Source organism: Phascolarctos cinereus, unplaced genomic scaffold (genome assembly GCF_003287225.1).
Source record: "Phascolarctos cinereus isolate Bilbo 61053 unplaced genomic scaffold, phaCin_HiC Scaffold_1;HRSCAF=81, whole genome shotgun sequence".
Taxonomy (NCBI): Eukaryota; Metazoa; Chordata; class Mammalia; order Diprotodontia; family Phascolarctidae; genus Phascolarctos; species Phascolarctos cinereus.
Window position 1 is genome coordinate 39,542,682 of NW_027555514.1, and position 18,531 is coordinate 39,561,212.

Consider the following 18,531-nt stretch of genomic DNA (forward strand, 5'->3'; position numbering starts at 1 on the left):
CTATGGCCAGGAAGAGTCGGGCATGACTAAACAGTTACTGTGGATGTTTCTTGGTTCTGCTTACATTACTCTGTGTGATTTCATATAGATCTTTCTGTGCGCCTCTGTAATCAACCCATTGATTATTCTTACAAGGTAATAGTATTTTATTCAATTCATCACAATTTGTTTAGCAGTTCCTCAATCGATAGACATCTATTTTTGTTTCCAATTCTTTGCTTTCCCCAAAAGTGCTGCTATAAATATTTTGATGTATTTGGGGACTTTGTTCTTATCAGTGGCTTCCTTGGTGTGTAATCCCGGGGAGTGGAGTCTGGCTCAGTGGGTATGGACATTTAGTCACTTTGTTTGCATAATTCTAAATTGCTTTCCAAAATAGATGTATCATTTCATAGCTCCACCAATAATGTATTAGCATGCATATCATCCCACAAACCATCAATATTAAGTATTGCCCTTCTGTGGTCTTTTTCAAGTTGACAAAATTTCACCTTACAACCAGCTGTGCAGGGTTTGATGTGAAACTTGAAGTTTGTTTTAATTCATATTTTTTATTATTAGTGATCTGGAGCATTCTTTTGTATAGCTTTTAATACTTTTCAGTTCTTTTGAGAAAAATTATTATAAATATTTTTTGACCATTTATCTATTGCGGAATGGCTAACAGTTTTATATATGTGTGTGTGTGTGTGTATGTGTGTGTGTGTGTATGTATGTGTATATATATATGTATGCACACATACACACACATACACATATATAAATATATATAATATTAATTGTTCATATATCTTGGATGCAAACCCTTACCAGAAAAAATTTGATAGATATTTTTCCCATTTTTTGCCACTTCCCTTCTTATCCTAAGTACATTAATTTTATCTGTGCAGAAGTTTTTACATTGTACATATTTAAAGTTCTGTTTTGTCTTTTCTAATTGCCTCTGTCCATTGTTTGGTTAAGAACACAACACCATATCGTAGCTGCTAGAGGTGTATGATCTGTTTCTCTTCCAATTTTTTTAATCGTATGATCCTTAATATTAAAGCTATGAATCCATTTGGAATGTGTATTGTGGAATATGGTATAAGTTGTTGGTCTATTATCTGTGAGACCATTTTCCAGTTTTCCCAGCACTTTTTTTTTTATCATATAGGGAGGTCTTTTCTTGGAAATTCATGTTTTCCACTTTATTGAATGTTGGGTTGTGAGCTTCATTGTTTATGACTCTCTCTTATTAAGTCTGCTCCATTGATCCACCTCTATTTTTCAACCAGTACCAGATGGTTTTGATGATTTCTGCTTTATAATGCAGTTTGAGGTCTGGAAATGCCATATTCCCCATTTGTCCCTAACTGTTTCTGCCACTTCCTTTGACATTATAGATCTTCTATATTTCTAGATGAATTTTATTATATTTGATCAATTTCCACAAAGTATTTGACTGGTAATTTTATTGATATATCATTAGACGTGCAAATTGACTTTGGTAGTATTGTCATTTTTACTATATTGGCACAGCCCAGCCATAAGTATTGAATTTATACAATGTATAAAACATTGTATACAAAGTAATGGAATTTATACAAGGCTTTTGTGTGTTTTGGTAGATCAGTCCCCAGATAGTTTATGCATTTTGTAGTTAATTGGAATGGAATTTCCCCTTCTAGTATTGCTTCTTGGATTTTGTTACTATTATAGAAAAATGTAGCTGAATTTTGAGAGGCTATTAATTATCTCAATTAGGATCTTTGTTGATCTCAAGAATACTCCAAATCAGGACAGCCAGGTGGGTGCAATGGATAGAGCTCTGGCCTTGGAGTCAGGAAGACCTGAGTTCAAATTTGACCTCAGACACTTAACACTTATTAGCTGTGTGACCCTGGGCAAGTCACTTAAACCCCATTGCCTAGCCAAAAAGCATAAAAAAAAGAGTCCATGTCTACCTTCAGCAAATAGGCATAGTTTTAGCTCTTCACCTATCTTTATGCCTTTAATTTCTTTCCCCTTTTTTTTTTTTATTGTGTTGCTATCATTTCCAGAACTATATCAAATAATAGTGTGGAGAGTGGACATCCTTGTTTTACTCTCATATTTAGTGGGAAATGTTCTAGTGTATCCCCATTGCATAGGATGCTTGTTTTGGTTTTAGATAGATGTTTACGATACATTTTTTTTAAAAGGCCCATCTATGCCTGTACTTTGTAGGGTTTTTAGCATAAAAGAATGCTATATTTTGTCAAAGCCTTTTTCTGTATCTATTGAGATATGATTAATTATGTCCCAGTATTGAACTATCCTTGCATCCTTGGCAAAAATCCAATTTGGTTACAATGACTAAATGGCTTCTTAGATAAATTTCTGCAGTCTTTTTGACAATATTTGGTTGGAAACTTTTGAATCAGTATGTTTATTATTACCCATATTTAATCAATATGATTGATATTGGTCTATACTTTTCTTTCTGTGTTTTATCATTCCTCAATTAATGTATCAAGACTGTATTTATCTCTTAAAAGGATTCTGGTAAACTGCTTTCTCTTTTTTTGAGAATACTTTTGTAGTATGAGTACTAATTGCTGTTTAAAAGTCTGATTGAATTCTCTTAGCATCAGGAGTTTCCCCACCCCCTCCCCCTTTGGTAGTCTCTTTAAAGTTAATTCTATTTCTTTTTCTGAGATTAGGTTATGGTTTTTATCTGATCTTCTGAGAGTTTGGGTATTTAAAAATTTTGAAGATGCTCCTCTCTTTTGTGTTCTGAGTATTCTTAGCATATAACTATGCATAATATGTCCTAATTATTCTCTTTATTCTAGTTTTGTTGTGACTTTCCCTTGCTCATTTGCTATTTCATTGATTTGATTTTCTGCCCTCTTCTTTTGGATCAAATTAGATTAATGATTTTTATTAGATTTTTTTCAAAGAACTAGGGTTCAGTTTCATTTATCATTTCTATTTTTTTTAGTTTCCAGTTAATCTATTTCTCCTTTAATTTTTATTATTTTCACTTTTGTGCTTATTTTAGGCTTGTTTGTTGAATTTCTAATTTTTAAAATGCACATTAGTTCATTAATCTTCCAGTGTCTTAAATTTATGTTTGTAAGGACACAATTTTTCCGCTAATACCTACTTTAGGTGTATTCTAGAAATTTTGTTGTTTTATCATCATTTTTAAACATTATCTCTTCTGTGATTTGTTCTTTGATCCATTCATTTAGGATTTCAATGTTAAGTCTCCATTTGCATCTCAACAAAGACTTATTATTGCACTATGGCCTAGAAAGGATACATTTTCTGTTTTTTCCGTTTATTTGCAATAGCACTGTGCCCTAATACATAGTCAGTTTTTATAGAAGTGCCGTATCACATTGAGAAATATGTATATTCTTTTGTAGTCCATTTAGAAGATGTCCAAAGTCTTTTGGTTTTGGATTCTCCAGCAATTTGTTCGATTCTCTATTTTCCTGTTTTGTTTATCTTTCTGCTAAAATTATCCAAAATGGAGAGGGATATCAACATCTCTTTTCATTAATGTGTATTATCTATAGATAATGTTTCTTTATTAATTTGGATGCTAAGGCACTTGGAGCATTTAAGTTTAATATTGATACTGGTTTCTTGTCTTGGTTCCTCTCAGCATAATGTAATTTCCCTGTTTGACTGTATTTCTTGAATTTTTTATTTTTTTATTTGTTTTGCTTTGACTAAGAGCATTATTACAGCTGCCTTTCTGGATTCATTTAATGCACAGTGAAAAAAATCTAGTCTCTTATTTTTATTCTTCTTATGTCTTTATTTTTAAAATATTTCTTAAACGAAGCAGATTGTGGAGTTTTGTTTTATGCAATCTGTCACTCTTCTTTGTTCTACTGGATTGTTCCAGTATTCCATATTTAATGTTGTAGGGTGTGTTTATATTTTCCTCCATTCATCTCTAAGTTTTTTAAAGTTATGATTTTCCCCCTTTTCTGCTGTAAACACAATTCTTCAGTTATTTTAGTTTAATTTTTAAAAATTTTTCTTCACCCTTGAACCCCACTCCCATTTGTTCCCCCTTTTCTCTTTGGACTTTTGCTTATTAGTTTCTTTTTCTTTCTTGCTTTTATCTGGATAATTAATTCTGTCCTTCTTTTTCCCCCTGTCATTTACTCAAGCAGAATCTCCCTTCTCTTCCCTTTCAATTTGCTTTGTTCATTTGTTTTTATAAATTTCATTTTCTGTGCTTTTTTTCTAGGATGTTTCCCTCCCCTCCCCTTCACTCTCTTGATTGTTTATCTTTCCCTTCTATCTAGTGTAGACTTTTATTCTTTGGTTCAAAGCTATTATCATTTAGTTCTGTTTTTATCCCGTATTCCTCATGAGATTAAAACTTTTGATGTACCTACTTTGGGTTCTCCCTTCTAGTGGGTTATTGTCTTGCAGTTTGCTCCCTGAACCCTTTTTCTCTCTTGTGCCTTGCTCTTAGAGAAATGCCAATTCACGCAGGTGACGGAGAAGATAATGGCCCTGGGTGGGATTCTTCCTGTGTCCTTGATGATGCTGCTTATCACTGACCTTTGCCCTACCCTGGGTAATTTTCCCCATTTGCCTCAAAATCTTTCCTGGGTCTGTCCATGCCCTCCCCTCTCTTTTGGGTGTCAGTTGCCTTCAGGAGCTCTGATTCCCCTTCTCTTGAGGCAGAATTAGTGGTCTCTCTAAGCACCACATCCTTTCAGATAATATCCGTTGTAAGGTCCTCATTTCCCTTTCTAGACTATCTCTCTTCACCCATAGGAACCCTCATCAGTGGTAACCTCTCCCACCACTGAAGCAAGGTTTCTCTTTTCTCCTCCCTCTTCAATCTCTTCTGTCTTCTTCCTGTTTTTATGCACCCTTCAATTTTATAGTTTAGTCCAACAAAAAGCACAAATTCACCAGTAGGCCAGGTGTTGTAAAGTCAAGTCCATGATATTTCAGGCATGCTTCTCCACCGTCACATCTCATTTGATTTCTGCTTTCTCTTTTGTATGTTTAGATAGAAGTCTCTCAGTATTGTCTCTGATGTTATCTTGTTCTAATAGTCCTTTGCTGCTTTCATTTACTTCTATTTCCTTTGAAACAAATAATCTCATTAGGTCTGGTTTTTCTATGGATGTTTCAAATGCTTCTTTATTATTAAACATCTTTTTTCCCCCCCATTTATGATTAAGCTCAAATTTCAACCACAATTCACGGGCTACATCTTGAGCACCATTGCTCTTTGGAACACATTAGTCCATTCCTTCCTGTTTTTTCTGGTGAGTGAAGAATAATCTTGTGTTATCTGAATTTCTTTTACTTCATATTGAAGGTCTTTCTCTTGGTCCTTTGCAGAATTTGTTTCTTAATGAAACTATTCAATTAAACCACTATGTGTCTTGGAGTTTGCAGCCTTGGGTTGTTTTTTTTTTTTTTCCCCTGGAGATGCTCTATGGATTCTTTTGCAGTCAGAGCAAATTTCTGCCATTTGGAGGGTGGATCTTTGTGGCACTAAAAGGAAGCTAGGGGTAAGGTATAGAGTTTAACTCTATTACAAGCCCTGACACATATCATGCCCCATTCCCTCCGTTCCTGGCTGGGCTCTATTCAAGCACAGAACACTGCCATATGATCTTCTGCAGCCTCAGCAAAATTCTGGCCTTATGGAGTTTGGATTTCCCTGGCCCTGGAAAAGGGGGTGTGGGGGCATTGGAGTGTGGAGTCATGTTCTATTGCAAGACCTTGCTAGAGTCAGGTGGCTAGTGCCACTTTGCTGCTAGTAGCTTGATGAGCAGTAGGGGAGGAGATGCTGTGAGTAAATATTATGTATTAATTCATAGGGTTCTTACCTTTTAGGGGTACTTTGTGTCCTAGACCATGGCGAGAGCTGAAATTGATTTATCTTTGGTACATGATTTCTCTTTTGGAGAGATTTGATAGGGTTGTGAGGATTGGAGATAATGTGTGGTCCTCTATTTTGTTGGCCCTGTGACCCAGCAGTCCCGCGGACACTGAATCTTAATCAGTTGTAGGAGTCGAGCTGGTTTCCTTGAAAAGTGTGGTTAATTCTTTATAATAGTGGCAATTCCCATTATCAGTATTTGGCAGCTACTCTCTTATCAAAATTTCACTAATTTGAAAATTAAGTTTATAATTACATTTATTCCATTGTTTGAAATGGCAAGAGAAGAGCATGCTTAACATGATATAATGTGCTGGCCTAGGGTAAGGGAGGAAAATTACATTGTCTGGTTGCTACCTTTAAAGACAAAACAAACCCTCAAAAAAACACTGGGATCCCTTCTGCTTCTCCAAAGAAGGTTCTGTAGGCAGAAGAGATCCCATTTTCTCCTATGACAAAGCTTTTTTCGATGTTGTGTCTTGGGCACATTCCCTGAGGCTTCTTAAGTCATTAAATTCCTATGATCTGCAGCTAGTTTTAGGAGCAGAGGTAGGCAACACACTTTTAATCGATAAAAGAAATCAATATTTTAAGTCTCAAGCCATAAACAAGGAGCAACAAGAGGCATGTAACCTTCTAAAGATCAGTACATTTTAGGAAAAAGGACCTTTTATTAAAACTATACGTTAGGCCAATTGAAAACCCCTCTGCAATGATAATATATGGGGGGTCCTATTTTGCTTAAAACTGGGATAAATTCATCTTAAGAAAATGAATGCATCTTAGACTGGATAAGTACAATAGCCTGCATGCTGGATATTTGAGATTTTATTTCATTGTCTATAAAGAGGCTGTCATTTAATTAACTAAAACTATATATTTACCAGTTTATTGTTTTTCTGTCATGTCTGACTATGACCCCATTTAGGGTGTTCTTGGCAAAGACAATGGAGTGGTTTGCCATTCCCTTCTCCAGCACATTTTACAGAGGAGGAAACTGAAGCAAACAGGGTTAAGTGACTTGCCCAGGGCCACACAGCTAGGAAGTGTCTGCAGCTAGATTTGAACTTAGGAAGATGCGTCTTCCTGACTCCAGCCCCAGTGCTCTATCCACTGTGCCTCCTGGTTGGCAGTTTGTATCAAAATGCAATTTGGGTAAAATCTCGATGTCTCCTCTGGGTGTGCTTAGCATCATGCATCATCAAACAACTTAATTGACAAATGTGGCTTAAATCTATTTCCAAAGATTCTCATTCTAGCGCAGTTGTGTTATCTTTACAAAACTAAAATGACAGCCTCCAATCTAAGACCACAGTCTTGCATAAGCACCACTGGAAGCTATTCTACCGAAATACAAGGATGGGGCTTCTTGGCTACTGGAGGATTCGAGGTGAATCACTATCTTGCCCCGGGGTAGTGGAACTTTTCTCCATCCAGCCACCATGGACAGTGAATCAGCTTTACACTGTGGGCGATGAGTTAAACAGGTGATGTGGGCCAGTTCTCGGGGACTCCTAGGAATGGAAGGAGTAGCTTTGTGGGTCTACACACTTGGTAATGATGTCACTGCTGAAACAGCATTAACCAGGGCAGTCGTATTTGGCACATTCATATCTCACTTCCTCATCCCCATCGCTATCACAATGACAGAGGCCCTCCTCAATGCTTGCCTAGACTATTTCAAAAGGCTTCTAATGAACCTTCCCTCCTCTTTTGTGGGCTGCTAAATAAGCTTACTGATGCTGGGTTCTCCTCTACCAAAAAAATACAATCTTCAGGGGCTCCTCTTGTCCCTGCCCAAAGCCTCTGCGTACCATTCAAGGATCAGTCTTACCTCGTGTTTTTCTCCTCTAGGTAATATTTTAATAAAACTAGACCACACTGTCTGTTACTGGACTGTACCTTGACTTCTGTCCACTTTGGGCCTTTGCTTACTGATCTTTCTTTAGGACTACGATGTCCTTTCTCATCTCTGCCTGCTGAATTCCTACCGATCCTGTGAAGCTGACCTTACATGGCACCTCCTTGAGACCTCCCATATCACAGCTGCTAATGCCAGTAGCTTGATGGGCAGTGAAGGAGGAGAGGCTGTGAGTAAATAGTAGGTATTAATTCTTCCTCAGACCTCGTGTGACACTGGGTTCTGTACCTTTACAAGGCACCTGCCATGGAAAATGTTGAATCCCAGGGATGTATTTCTGTTTTTTCTATGCCCATGAAGGCAGGAGTCCTGCCTGGTCCAAAATGGGATGTCTTCCAGGACCTAGCAGAATTCCTTTTACAAAGAAGGTGCTCTGTCAACTGATGTGGAAGGAATAAATGGAATTCCTCTGGTAGGACAGGGCATGTGTTTGACAAGACAAACACACACAGGCTCCTTTGGGAAGCATTTTGAAAAACTGCTATCCTTGCTTCAAAATGAGCGCTGAAATCTCCCAGACTGAACATGATCATTTCCCTTCATGCCAGAAACCTGACCGGGGACTTGGTCATCACTGTGTGGTCCTTCCAAAACTTGCGCGTCTCTGTGGGGTGATGGTAGTGGGAGAAGGAAGGCGTCAACTGCACAAGACTGGACGTGGACACTTTAGGGAGATTCCTTATACGAGGATGCTGAAACACACTAGGTTTGGCTGCTCCTCACTTCATTACCCCATTATATTAATCTCTCAAAGTAGAGGAGAAAAACTATGTGGAATTCATTTCTGAAAACAGAAATTACTAATATAACTGGATCTATCTGGTAAGGAGAGAATGAAGTCCACAACATCACTATAAAAAAATTCTTTAATATGCAAATTGCTGCCCAGCTTAAAATTCAACATCACTGAGTTCTATTTAATGCCATGTCTTTCAAGGCCAGGTTGAACTGTTCACTTGACACGAAGGGCCCAGCGTGCTACTAGTAAGACTGTGAAAAGAAGGAGGTGGTTGCTGGCACTTTGTTCTAGCTCTGTGACGTCCGCCATGTGCAGGGATGTTAAGTGTAAACCAAAGAAGGTTCGCTGGGCTGACAAACATCATCAGCAAATAAATCTTCTGGTAGTTCCTCTCCATCATCTTTATCAGGAAAGTAGGTAGGGAATGGTAAATTTTTGGCGAAGTCTTTATAGGGAGGCAGGGCAGAATCTCGGATCTAGGAAAAGAAGTAATACATTACTAACCAATGCTGCTACTAAGTTGACTTAAGTGCCGATTGCCCTAAGAATTATGTCAAACAAAACAACACCCCCTTTTGTTCCAGTTTGAGAGATAAGACAAACACTGATCTGTTGCCGGTGCGGTGCTCTGCTCTCCTCTCCTTGCTCAGACGTCTGATTATCAACATTTTGTTGACCTGCGGCCATCCCAAGGATCACTGCTCTCCCCAATTAACAGGAATTTTCAATTCAACAGCACCCCTTGTAGTGGCGCATCACATACAAAATTCATTCACTCAAAAGCTTGTCATTCAGCCATGTCCGAGGCTTGGTGCCCCTATTTTTCGGGGATGGGATGGGGTGAGTGTGGGAGGGGCGGTGGGGTGGTAAAGATACTGGAGGTTTGCCATTTTCTTCTCCAGCTCATTTTACAGATGAGGAACGAAGGCAAATGGGGTGAACTGACTTGCCCAGGGCCACACAGCTAGGAAGTATCTGAGGCCAGATCTGAATTCATGAAGATAAGTCTTCCTGATGTCAGGCCCAGCATTCTATCCACCATGCCACGTGGCACTCAAAAAAGCAAATATTAAATGCCTATTATATGCAAGAGTTTTAGAAAGGAAGGAGTTGATATAAAATCTACTGGCCTAAAAGCCTCTTAAATGTTAATCTCTACCTCTTGATAGATAGCAGGCTGTTCCGTGAAGCTGAGAAATGAAACTATACCTCATCTGAAATCTTAAAATGCAATTGGAAATGTGGGTCTGAGATACGATCAGTGTAAGAAGTGTGTGTGGTGTGTATGTATGTGTATATATTTTTTTAACGAGGCGACTGGGGTTAAGTGACTTGTCCAGGGTTACACAGCTAATAAGTGTCAAAGGCTGGATTTGAATTCAGGTCCTCTTGACTCTAGCACCAATGCTCTATCCACTGTGCCCTCTAGCTGCCCCTTATATCCATTCCTCTCCCATACTATTCTGAATCTTCATACAGGCCATTTCTTAATGGTGACACATTTCTGTTACTATTTATAGTGCTAAATAATAGTTCAAATCCAGCACCAGACACTTCCTAGCTGTAGCTCTGGGCAAGTCATTTAATCTCTACCTCAGTTTCTTCAACTGTAAAACAGGGATGGGATCACACTAGCTCTTACCTCACAGGGCTGGTTGTGGAGATGAAATAATTCTAAAGCGCTTACCACAATGCCTGGCACATAGTAGGTACTTAAAACGTGCTTATGTCCTTGTCCTTCTCTTCATAAAGAGTCAAGGATACTTTATATACCTTATCTCTGGTGGTGATTCTCTATTATGCTATGATATTATGATGTTACCTGGTAATTCACAGAACATTTAGTTACAGTAAAAATATTGGTATGTTCTAAAATGTTGGTAATATTTTTGGAAAAAAATACCCCTGATTTCTCGACAGCATTTGAATCATCTATAGTCCTCATTCGGAGAGAATTTTTTAAAATTACATATAATTATACACACAGAGAGAAAAATGAGGCATAATCATTTTGGCAATAAGAAAATGAATAGCTTGGTTGAAATAAGTACACAGCTGCTGTACCTATAGAAAAACAGAACTATTTTAATCTCTTTAAAATTGTTCATGAAATTATTAAAATAACTTAAGCTACTTTTCTTATTTCACTAAACTAGAATTTAATTTCAATAAAAGTCCTACTCTTATACTTAATAAGGTTAAAAATTTCAAAGGTTTATACAATACATTTCCCATTGGAATGATGTTATCAAACTACACCTTAACAATCTTTAAGAGTAAGGGGCAGCTAGGTAGTGCCGTGGATAGAGCACCGGCCCTGAAGTCAGGAGGACCTGAGTTCAAATCCGGCCTCAGACCAAACACTTGACATTTACTAGCTGTGTGACCCTGGGCAAGTCACTTAACCCCAACTGCCTTAAAAAAAAAAACAATCTTTAAGAATCAAGTGTTAACCAGGTTGAAAGTCGTGAGGTTTCCAATAGCAATGGAGCTTGGTCAATGTGGTAGACACTCCACCCCTCTACTGCTGCCCCCAGCCCCCCACTTCATTGTAGATTTTTACTATAAGTCAGAAAACAGGTAGAAATACCCAACAATAAAACTCTCTACACTCACATTAATCTATGCTATGACCACATCACTTTTAGTGTACAAAATGCAGCTTTCTAAGAGGGGAACACAAAACTCAGTGGCACCAGTGGCAGTGCTGAAGGTCCACATTGTGACAGGGCGTGGCAGTGGCTTAGAAGCAGGGACGGTAAAGTGACAGCTCATCTCTCAGAGCACAGGCTTGCCAAGGCAGAGAGACGCAAGTTGTGATGGAAGGAGAAAGCAGGGAGATGAGAGAAGAACTATTGTGTGTGAGAAACAGGACAATCAGATGGAGGCCAGGTGTGAAGGGCTTCAAAAGCTAACCAGAGGCGATGGAATGGACAAGAGTGGTGACACAGGTGAGTCAGGGAGACCAACTGGGAGGTGAAATAATCCAGGCTGGAGGTGGTGAAGGACTGGGGGCCAGTGGTCACTGTGTGAGTAAAGAGAAGGGGTCACAGGAAAGATGTTGTGGGGACAGAAATAATGAGATTTATTCAGTGACTGGAGGTTCAGGACAGAGTGGGGAGTTGAGAATGAATGTGGGAGACTAGAAAGTTATGTCTTCAACAGAAACAGAAGTTTGCAAAAGAGGTGGGTTTGAAGGCAAGATAATGATTTATCTTTTAGACATTCTACATTTGAAAGCTCTAAGAGGAAGGATGTCAGGAAAGTGACTAGGTCTGGCTAGCTGGACATCAGGACTATGGGGAGAACTGAATCCACCCATTTCCCCAATCGAATTAAGTCCCCCCCACACCAGATCTCCCTGTGACCCACAAGCGTCGCTCCCTTCCACACTAACCTCCTCAGCTAAGAACCTACCTTCTTCCTTCACAGAGGAGACTGACACCATTCTAAGTGAGCTCCCTTTTCTCCCATTCTCTTAATCTCTACCACTCTGCCTCCTTTCCCCCAGCTGCTGATGAGAGGTGGCCTTTCTCCCTGCCACGGCCAACCTTCTCCATGCACCTTTGGCTTCATTCCCTTCTATCTTTTCTGTTCTAGGTTCCCCCATTTGTACCTTCTCTGCTGTATGCTCCCTCCTCCCAGGGCTCACCACATCAATGCTGGACTTTGTAGAGACAAATAATTGACTCTAGCCCTACCACGGTTGTGACTCCCAAGCTCAAGAAATCGACCAGCCTCTCGGGGAGCAGGCATTACACGTGTAAGCCATCACGCCCCACTTCATTTCTCTCTTCTGAGGACCCACCTACCTAATCCAAGAAAGGCACACCACAAATATGTGATAAGAATTCTTTTCTGGGGGAGGGGATCATGGAAACCCATGAAATAAAGAAAAATAAAACCAGCTCTTGGTCCTATGTGTCTAGGGGGAGGAAGAGGGGAAGTGGGAGCTAAGAATCTTGGTTTCTAGACTGCCCACAAACTTCTACTGGAAAGCTGCTACATCAGCTGACTTATCATCAACTGCGATGACGTCTCCTCAGCTTGGCGGGAGGACAGCCCGCAGACACTCGGTCACACGGGACCTGGAGTTATCACATCCTGCAGGAGAAGTGACGACACATGCCCAAGGATCATCACAGAAATAATTCAGGTTTATGCACTAACAGTGAATGCAGAATAGCAGAGAAATTCTATGACAAACTTGATAAGACCCTCCAACATATGGCCCCTTAAATGCAAAGGTGGGAAATGGGGAAGAGAAGGGCAAACACAGGAGAGTGGCCAAAGCTTGAGAGGACTTGGAGAGTCTACAGAAACCTTACTCCTTTATAATGTGAACGCTTGCTTTCAAAAAGTAAATGCGACACTGGAAAGGGCAAAGCAACAAAGAGAGAAGGAAATAAAGCAGGCGATGGCACGCAGTGGCCCACAGGGCGAGTCTGGACCACTGGCTGTTTGTGTACAGCCTGTGAGCTAAGAAAGGTTATTACATCTGAGGAATTAATGTTCCTCCATTCTCACTCAGGGCAGTAAACTCTGGATCATTTAACTCCAGACAGTGAAAAAAAGTATACTTACCTTTACTAAGCAATTCTTATGTCCAGGCACAGAGCCATTCACATAGATGACATTGTGTTTTGTGTTTATCCTCCACACCTAGGGCATAAAATGAAAATTAAAGTTTCAATCACATAACTTTGAAATCTGCTTTCTACAATCACATAGGAGCTTCAAAAGTGAGTCCAAATGCTTTCATGAGCTTTGATGAAGTACAAGGAAAATGATCACCTATAACACATCCTCATATTGGTCACTCTAAGAATCAAACAAGTACTTTACACCGTTAGAATACAAACTGCAGGAAAGCATAAGCTATATCATGTATCTTACAGGTACAGTGGACCATTTTTTCCAAATGTAAACCATGGTAAAATGACCATAATCCTTTGGACTTTGCTGTTGGACCCTGCACTGTCACCAACGACAAAGCTACTATCTAAGCAAACTTTTTTGAAGTTATTTAAGGTCTTAGGAATGCTATCAAACAGTGAAGCAAACTGTTTAGTGTGTGTGCTTTACTTGGAAGAAATCATCTTGTTTTAAGTGATGGAGGCTAAGTACCTTTCCTGGTACCTCTCAATGACAAAAAGCTCCTGTCATTGTGGCTCTCTAAGAAACCAGAGGAGGGGGGCAGCTAAGTGGCGCAGTGGATAGAGCACCAGCCCTGAAGTCAGGCAGACCTGACTTCAAATTGGGTCTCAGCATATAACACCACTAGTTGTGTGACTCTGGGCAAGTCATTTAACCCCAACTGCCTCGCCAAACAAAACAAAACAAAACAAAACAAAACCAAAAAAAACCCCAGAGGAGGCCAAGGTTCACTCTTCTGTCTCCCCAGAGGATAACTAGTTCATTATGCTTCATTTAGATAGACAGGAACATTATTTCATCACACTTTGATTCATGAGAAGAGGACTGACTTAGTGCATGAAAACTGAAGTAACATAATTAGGGTTCTGCCAGCCAGCACCTTCCAGCTCTACAACCAACTGTAAGGAGTATAGGATTTGGAGCTGGATGGGGAATCGGAGGTCGTCTGCAACCTACTGAAATTCTTCACTTGACAGATGAGGGAGGAATGTGGTTCAGAGAACCTGCACCTTGCCCAAGGTCACAACAAAAGTGTTTTGAGATTTATTTGAGACTTTTCTTCTGCAATTTATATGAGACTGCTATATGGGATCATCATTCATGAAAGGTGAGGTTGGTTTAGAAGATACTGAAATAAAAATAAAGTTTGTTTATAAATTTTTTAGAAGAAGCATTCAAGATATTCTTTGCCCAAGTTGAAAAACTTCCAACTCTAAACAGAAGGCCAATCAGCTTCTGACTTTCACCAGGTAAGAACTCAATTTGTTGAAAACAACTCAACTTGTATATTCTGAGTTCTAACAGGGGGTAGATTAGGCATCTCTACAGATTTACAGATGATTTATTCCAAGGAAATCCAACTACATTTATATCATTTAGGATGATAGTATTAGTGAATTATTAATTATTTCTAATACCTTTAAGGCTACACGCATAAAATTTGCCAACTGCATACAACTGCAAAGCTGAGGCAAACACATATGTAACTCTCTCAGGCTAATTCTTTTAAAAATGCCAGATTCTCAAGATTAATCCGTACTTTTTCATTAAAAAAACAAAAACAACAACAAAAAAACCAGTATTTGGTGTACTTCTAAAAAGCAAAACTACTGGAAGAACCACATCCAGGTATATATGAATATATCTTGGCATCTTTCTACTTAGTGCAAATGTTCCCAGAACGTATTTTATTTACATGTCCAAATCTCACCTTCAGTCCAAATTCTGTTCGATATATGTTACCCATTTTACCAGGCATTTTCTTTCCAGGCCAAACTCTGGCAATGTCCTATAAGAAAAAAAAAAGAAAAAGTAAATTGAATCTGATACTTTCTTGATTTCTAAGGGCATTTATTAAATTTTAAAATCCTTTACATCAAAAGATGTTAAATAGTCTTTTCCCCCTAATGGTTATTTGTGAAATACCCTTAGTAAGTTACATATCCATTCAAAAAATACTTTGTCTAAAAGGATTACTTTCTAAATTAGACTGACAAGATAAAAATTGGATGAGACAGGGAAGAGATTTTACCAGAGATGTCAATGACAGATTGTACTGCAATGACAGACTCCTAGCTGCACAGGTGGTACTTAGGAAAAAGTAATAAAGAAAAATCAAAGGACCTTCCTACAATACAGTTAGTCCCTAACAGAAGAAAAGAGAACAGCTCTCTCTTGTTACGCTAAGAGACCACCATCTACCTGAGTCCCACCTTTCTGAATGGCCCCAATCCTCTCATTCATTCTTTTGATGTTACTTTTTCCTTAAGGCCAGGGGTCAGTACAGGACAGAAGCAGTTCCAGGAGAATGAGTCTGTTTGCCCAGTCGTGGTAATATCTGATTCAGGTAATCAAACAGCTTCCCCAGTCGAGGCCAATTTGAATCTAATGCTGGATGGCTCTAACAGATTGGGCGGCCATCTCACACAGGAGCTGTGCAAAAGCTTCCCTGCAGCATGTGGATTCTCAAGACATAAAACTTCTTTAGGTGTTAATAAGTGGAGAAGACTCCAAGATAAGGCTGTACGACCACGTTATCTGAGACTTAGCACTTAATAACACTTAATAACTCCTGCACTAAAGTCACCCCAGAGGCAGCAGCTGGAATAGGAGAGAGGGGGTTGGCTCCAAGTTCTGCCTCCAACACATTCCAGCTCTGTGACCTTGGGCATATCACATAATGGCCTGAGGCAACTTTCTAAGGATATAAGGAATAGGTCTGCTGCTGTTTTGCAGGGTCAAAGGAATTTTCCATATGGGGAATTTCCTATACTGCTAAAATCACAGATCTGAACCAAAACAATCTAGATTTAAAAAAAAAAGTCTAAAATTTCATGCACCAAGTTCTTCACAGTATTAAGCTGAATACTTTTAGACAAGACCACCTGATTAAAAGCTCTACCCTCCCAGCCACACTATGATCAGTCACCATCACCCCTTGACCATCAGAAGTCAGAAGGTAAAGAAGGATCTCTTTGTACCAGCTGGCTTTCATCCATGACTCTATAGCCATCCTTCAACAGACCATCTGGAAATGATAAAGTTGTTCAGGTGATGGAGGTAGACTCTGCACCTCCAGAGGTCCACATTTCCATTACTCCATAAGGCCTCTTGGTTTATAGGACGGGCACAGCTTGCTTTAGACCCATTTTTACCCCCCAAATTTGGGGGCGTTAATAAAGTCTAGAACCACAGCCATTGACTAGACCTCCTTTGTTTCTTCAATGGCAGCAGAAACAGCAGTTTCTATCACCTGTGTGCACTGGAGGAGGCTATGGCCATAGAATCTGTTGTGGTTGCAAGGTACAGAAGGAAAAGCTCCTTTGGATGCCATGAGCTTCAGGTGCCCCCACAAACCCTGGCTCACAGCTCTTAGACGTGGGTGTCTCCCTGAAAAGCACTTAATGCTCCCCCAACCCTGTCCTGGAGCCTGCTGGCTTTGCAACTGAGAAGAGTAGAAAGTACCCGTTTGTGTTGGCTTCCTCCAGAGCTGAAGAATGCCTACAGTTCTCTGCTTCCAAAACAGAGTAGTGATAGGAACTAATCTTTTAGTGTATTCGTTGAATACACTTAGATGTATAGACATTTTCTTCCTTTCAAAGATTTATTAGTTTCTGCACACTATCTATATTCTGGGACAGCCTATTTGGATTAGTATGGTCTGAGTTATTGAAGAAGATAAAAAGGAAGCTGGTACTCCCAAGATTCCTTTGAGCAGTAGAGGTAACATATGGAAAATCAAGGTAATGATACACTGTTCTCACTCCTCATTGTATGCTTGTACCTAACTCTGGGGTGATACTCAATATCAACTCCCGATAATACTTCACTGATTCCACTTCCAGACTGTGGTACCTGAAGAAGAGGCAAGATCTAGGTTATAAGGACAAGTATGAACGCATGCAGGGAGAGGGGAGCCATTAGTCTAAAGAAAGCCCAACATTCATGTTTCCATTCCTCTCTTAATGAGCAAGCAGCTCGTCTCACAGGGTACCATGACTGAGGACAGACAACTGCAGAAGGCTAGGTGGAAGACAACAAGTTGGGTCTTCTCTCTGTTCCTTTTTAAACCACTCCTGACATCCTTTTCTGATTTTCCTGCCTTGGTCCCATTCTTTATTTTTCCATTTCTTCTCTCCTCCATCTCCTCAAACAGTGGCACAAATGCCAAGTTTGGAGTCAGAGGACTTCTGCTTGAGTCCCAGCTCTGCCACTAACAAAATCTTTCCGGGCTTCAGTTTCCTCCTTTGCAAAATGAGGGGGTTGGACTCCATGACCTCCCCAAACCCTTCCATCGCTTAAGTCTATGATCCTCAACTGCTTCCAGTTGATCACCCACAGGTCATGTGGACTCCTGATTGTGAAGTAGTCCATCTTAGCACATACACAGAGATGAAAGGAGGGAGAACTGAAAGGGTTACAACTTAGGTCTTCCAGGAAGCCAAACACCTTTATAGTTATCTCCTAATTTTATGCAGAATGGAATCCACACTGATAGGAAGGGAGCAGAGGCCATCACGAAGCCCCAACTCACTCTGGAAATTCAGGCCAACATTTTAGGATTCAGTCCTTCAAGGCTATATGTCAATCCTTGATTCATCTCAAAATCTTCAACGGATTCCTAATGATATCAGTGTAGGTGCTGCCATGTCAATCACAATCCTCCATGCTTTTCTCATCTAGACTATACATCCCTTTGAGTATCGCTTCCAAAGAAGACCACCCCAACATGCTAGACGGACGGCTTCATTTGGTTGTTTTAATATTTCCCGTACGATATACCAGTGCTCAAGCTTATCTCTCCTTCTCTCTCCATAACTAATCCACTTCCTTTTCTTACCACCCATATCACTGGTGATGTCTTTTATGGTCCTTGCACATCTATCATGGCTGACCACAAGCTGTAGCCTAAAACCTACTCATACTCCTTAAATGTCTTTGCTTAGAACACTTAAATGAGAAAATACTCATAAAGGCACAGTGCCTGGCACAGAGTAGGCACTTAATAAATGCTTATTTCCTTCCTTCCTTTCTTCACCCCAGTCACTGGCAATCCTGACTCTTCAAAGGTTGTGATGTGATATCCCGTGATTCGGTGGCATCCACCACCACTGGAAGAATGCTAGTTTTAAAAAATTAGGTTTGGGCAGTGGCGAGGAATCACCTGAAAGCATCTTCTTGTTCCCCAAATCAGTATCCTCTTTTCAGTATTACTCTAGGACACATGCACTGATCATCTAACTAAATGGGCTGCTCATGCAATTACATTTCAAAATCTGAAAAATGCTGGGTATAGACTGTACAGACGTGACCTCT

The 18,531-nt window shown here is 39.8% G+C and overlaps 2 protein-coding genes across 3 annotated transcripts in view; one reads left to right on the forward strand and one right to left on the reverse strand.

Moving 5' to 3' along the window:
* Window positions 1–12,412, forward strand: part of NEK11 (NIMA related kinase 11) — a 374,166-nt gene extending 361,754 nt beyond the window's left edge. Inside the window, exon 16 of one of the 2 annotated variants that reach the window (XM_078151551.1) lies at window positions 12,160–12,412. In XM_078151551.1, coding sequence (XP_078007677.1) covers window positions 12,160–12,244 — 85 coding nt within the window. In that variant the 3' untranslated portion in view covers window positions 12,245–12,412. The remainder of the gene's footprint in view (window positions 1–12,159) is intronic. The other variant, XM_078151553.1, reaches the window with a different exon arrangement.
* Window positions 8,669–18,531, reverse strand: part of MRPL3 (mitochondrial ribosomal protein L3) — a 45,150-nt gene continuing 35,287 nt past the window's right edge. The window contains exons 8-10 of the mRNA XM_020987266.2: window positions 14,927–15,004; window positions 13,144–13,221; window positions 8,669–9,035 (exon numbers count right to left, since the gene is read on the reverse strand). Coding sequence (XP_020842925.1) covers window positions 8,880–9,035; window positions 13,144–13,221; window positions 14,927–15,004 — 312 coding nt within the window. The 3' untranslated portion in view covers window positions 8,669–8,879. The remainder of the gene's footprint in view (window positions 9,036–13,143; window positions 13,222–14,926; window positions 15,005–18,531) is intronic.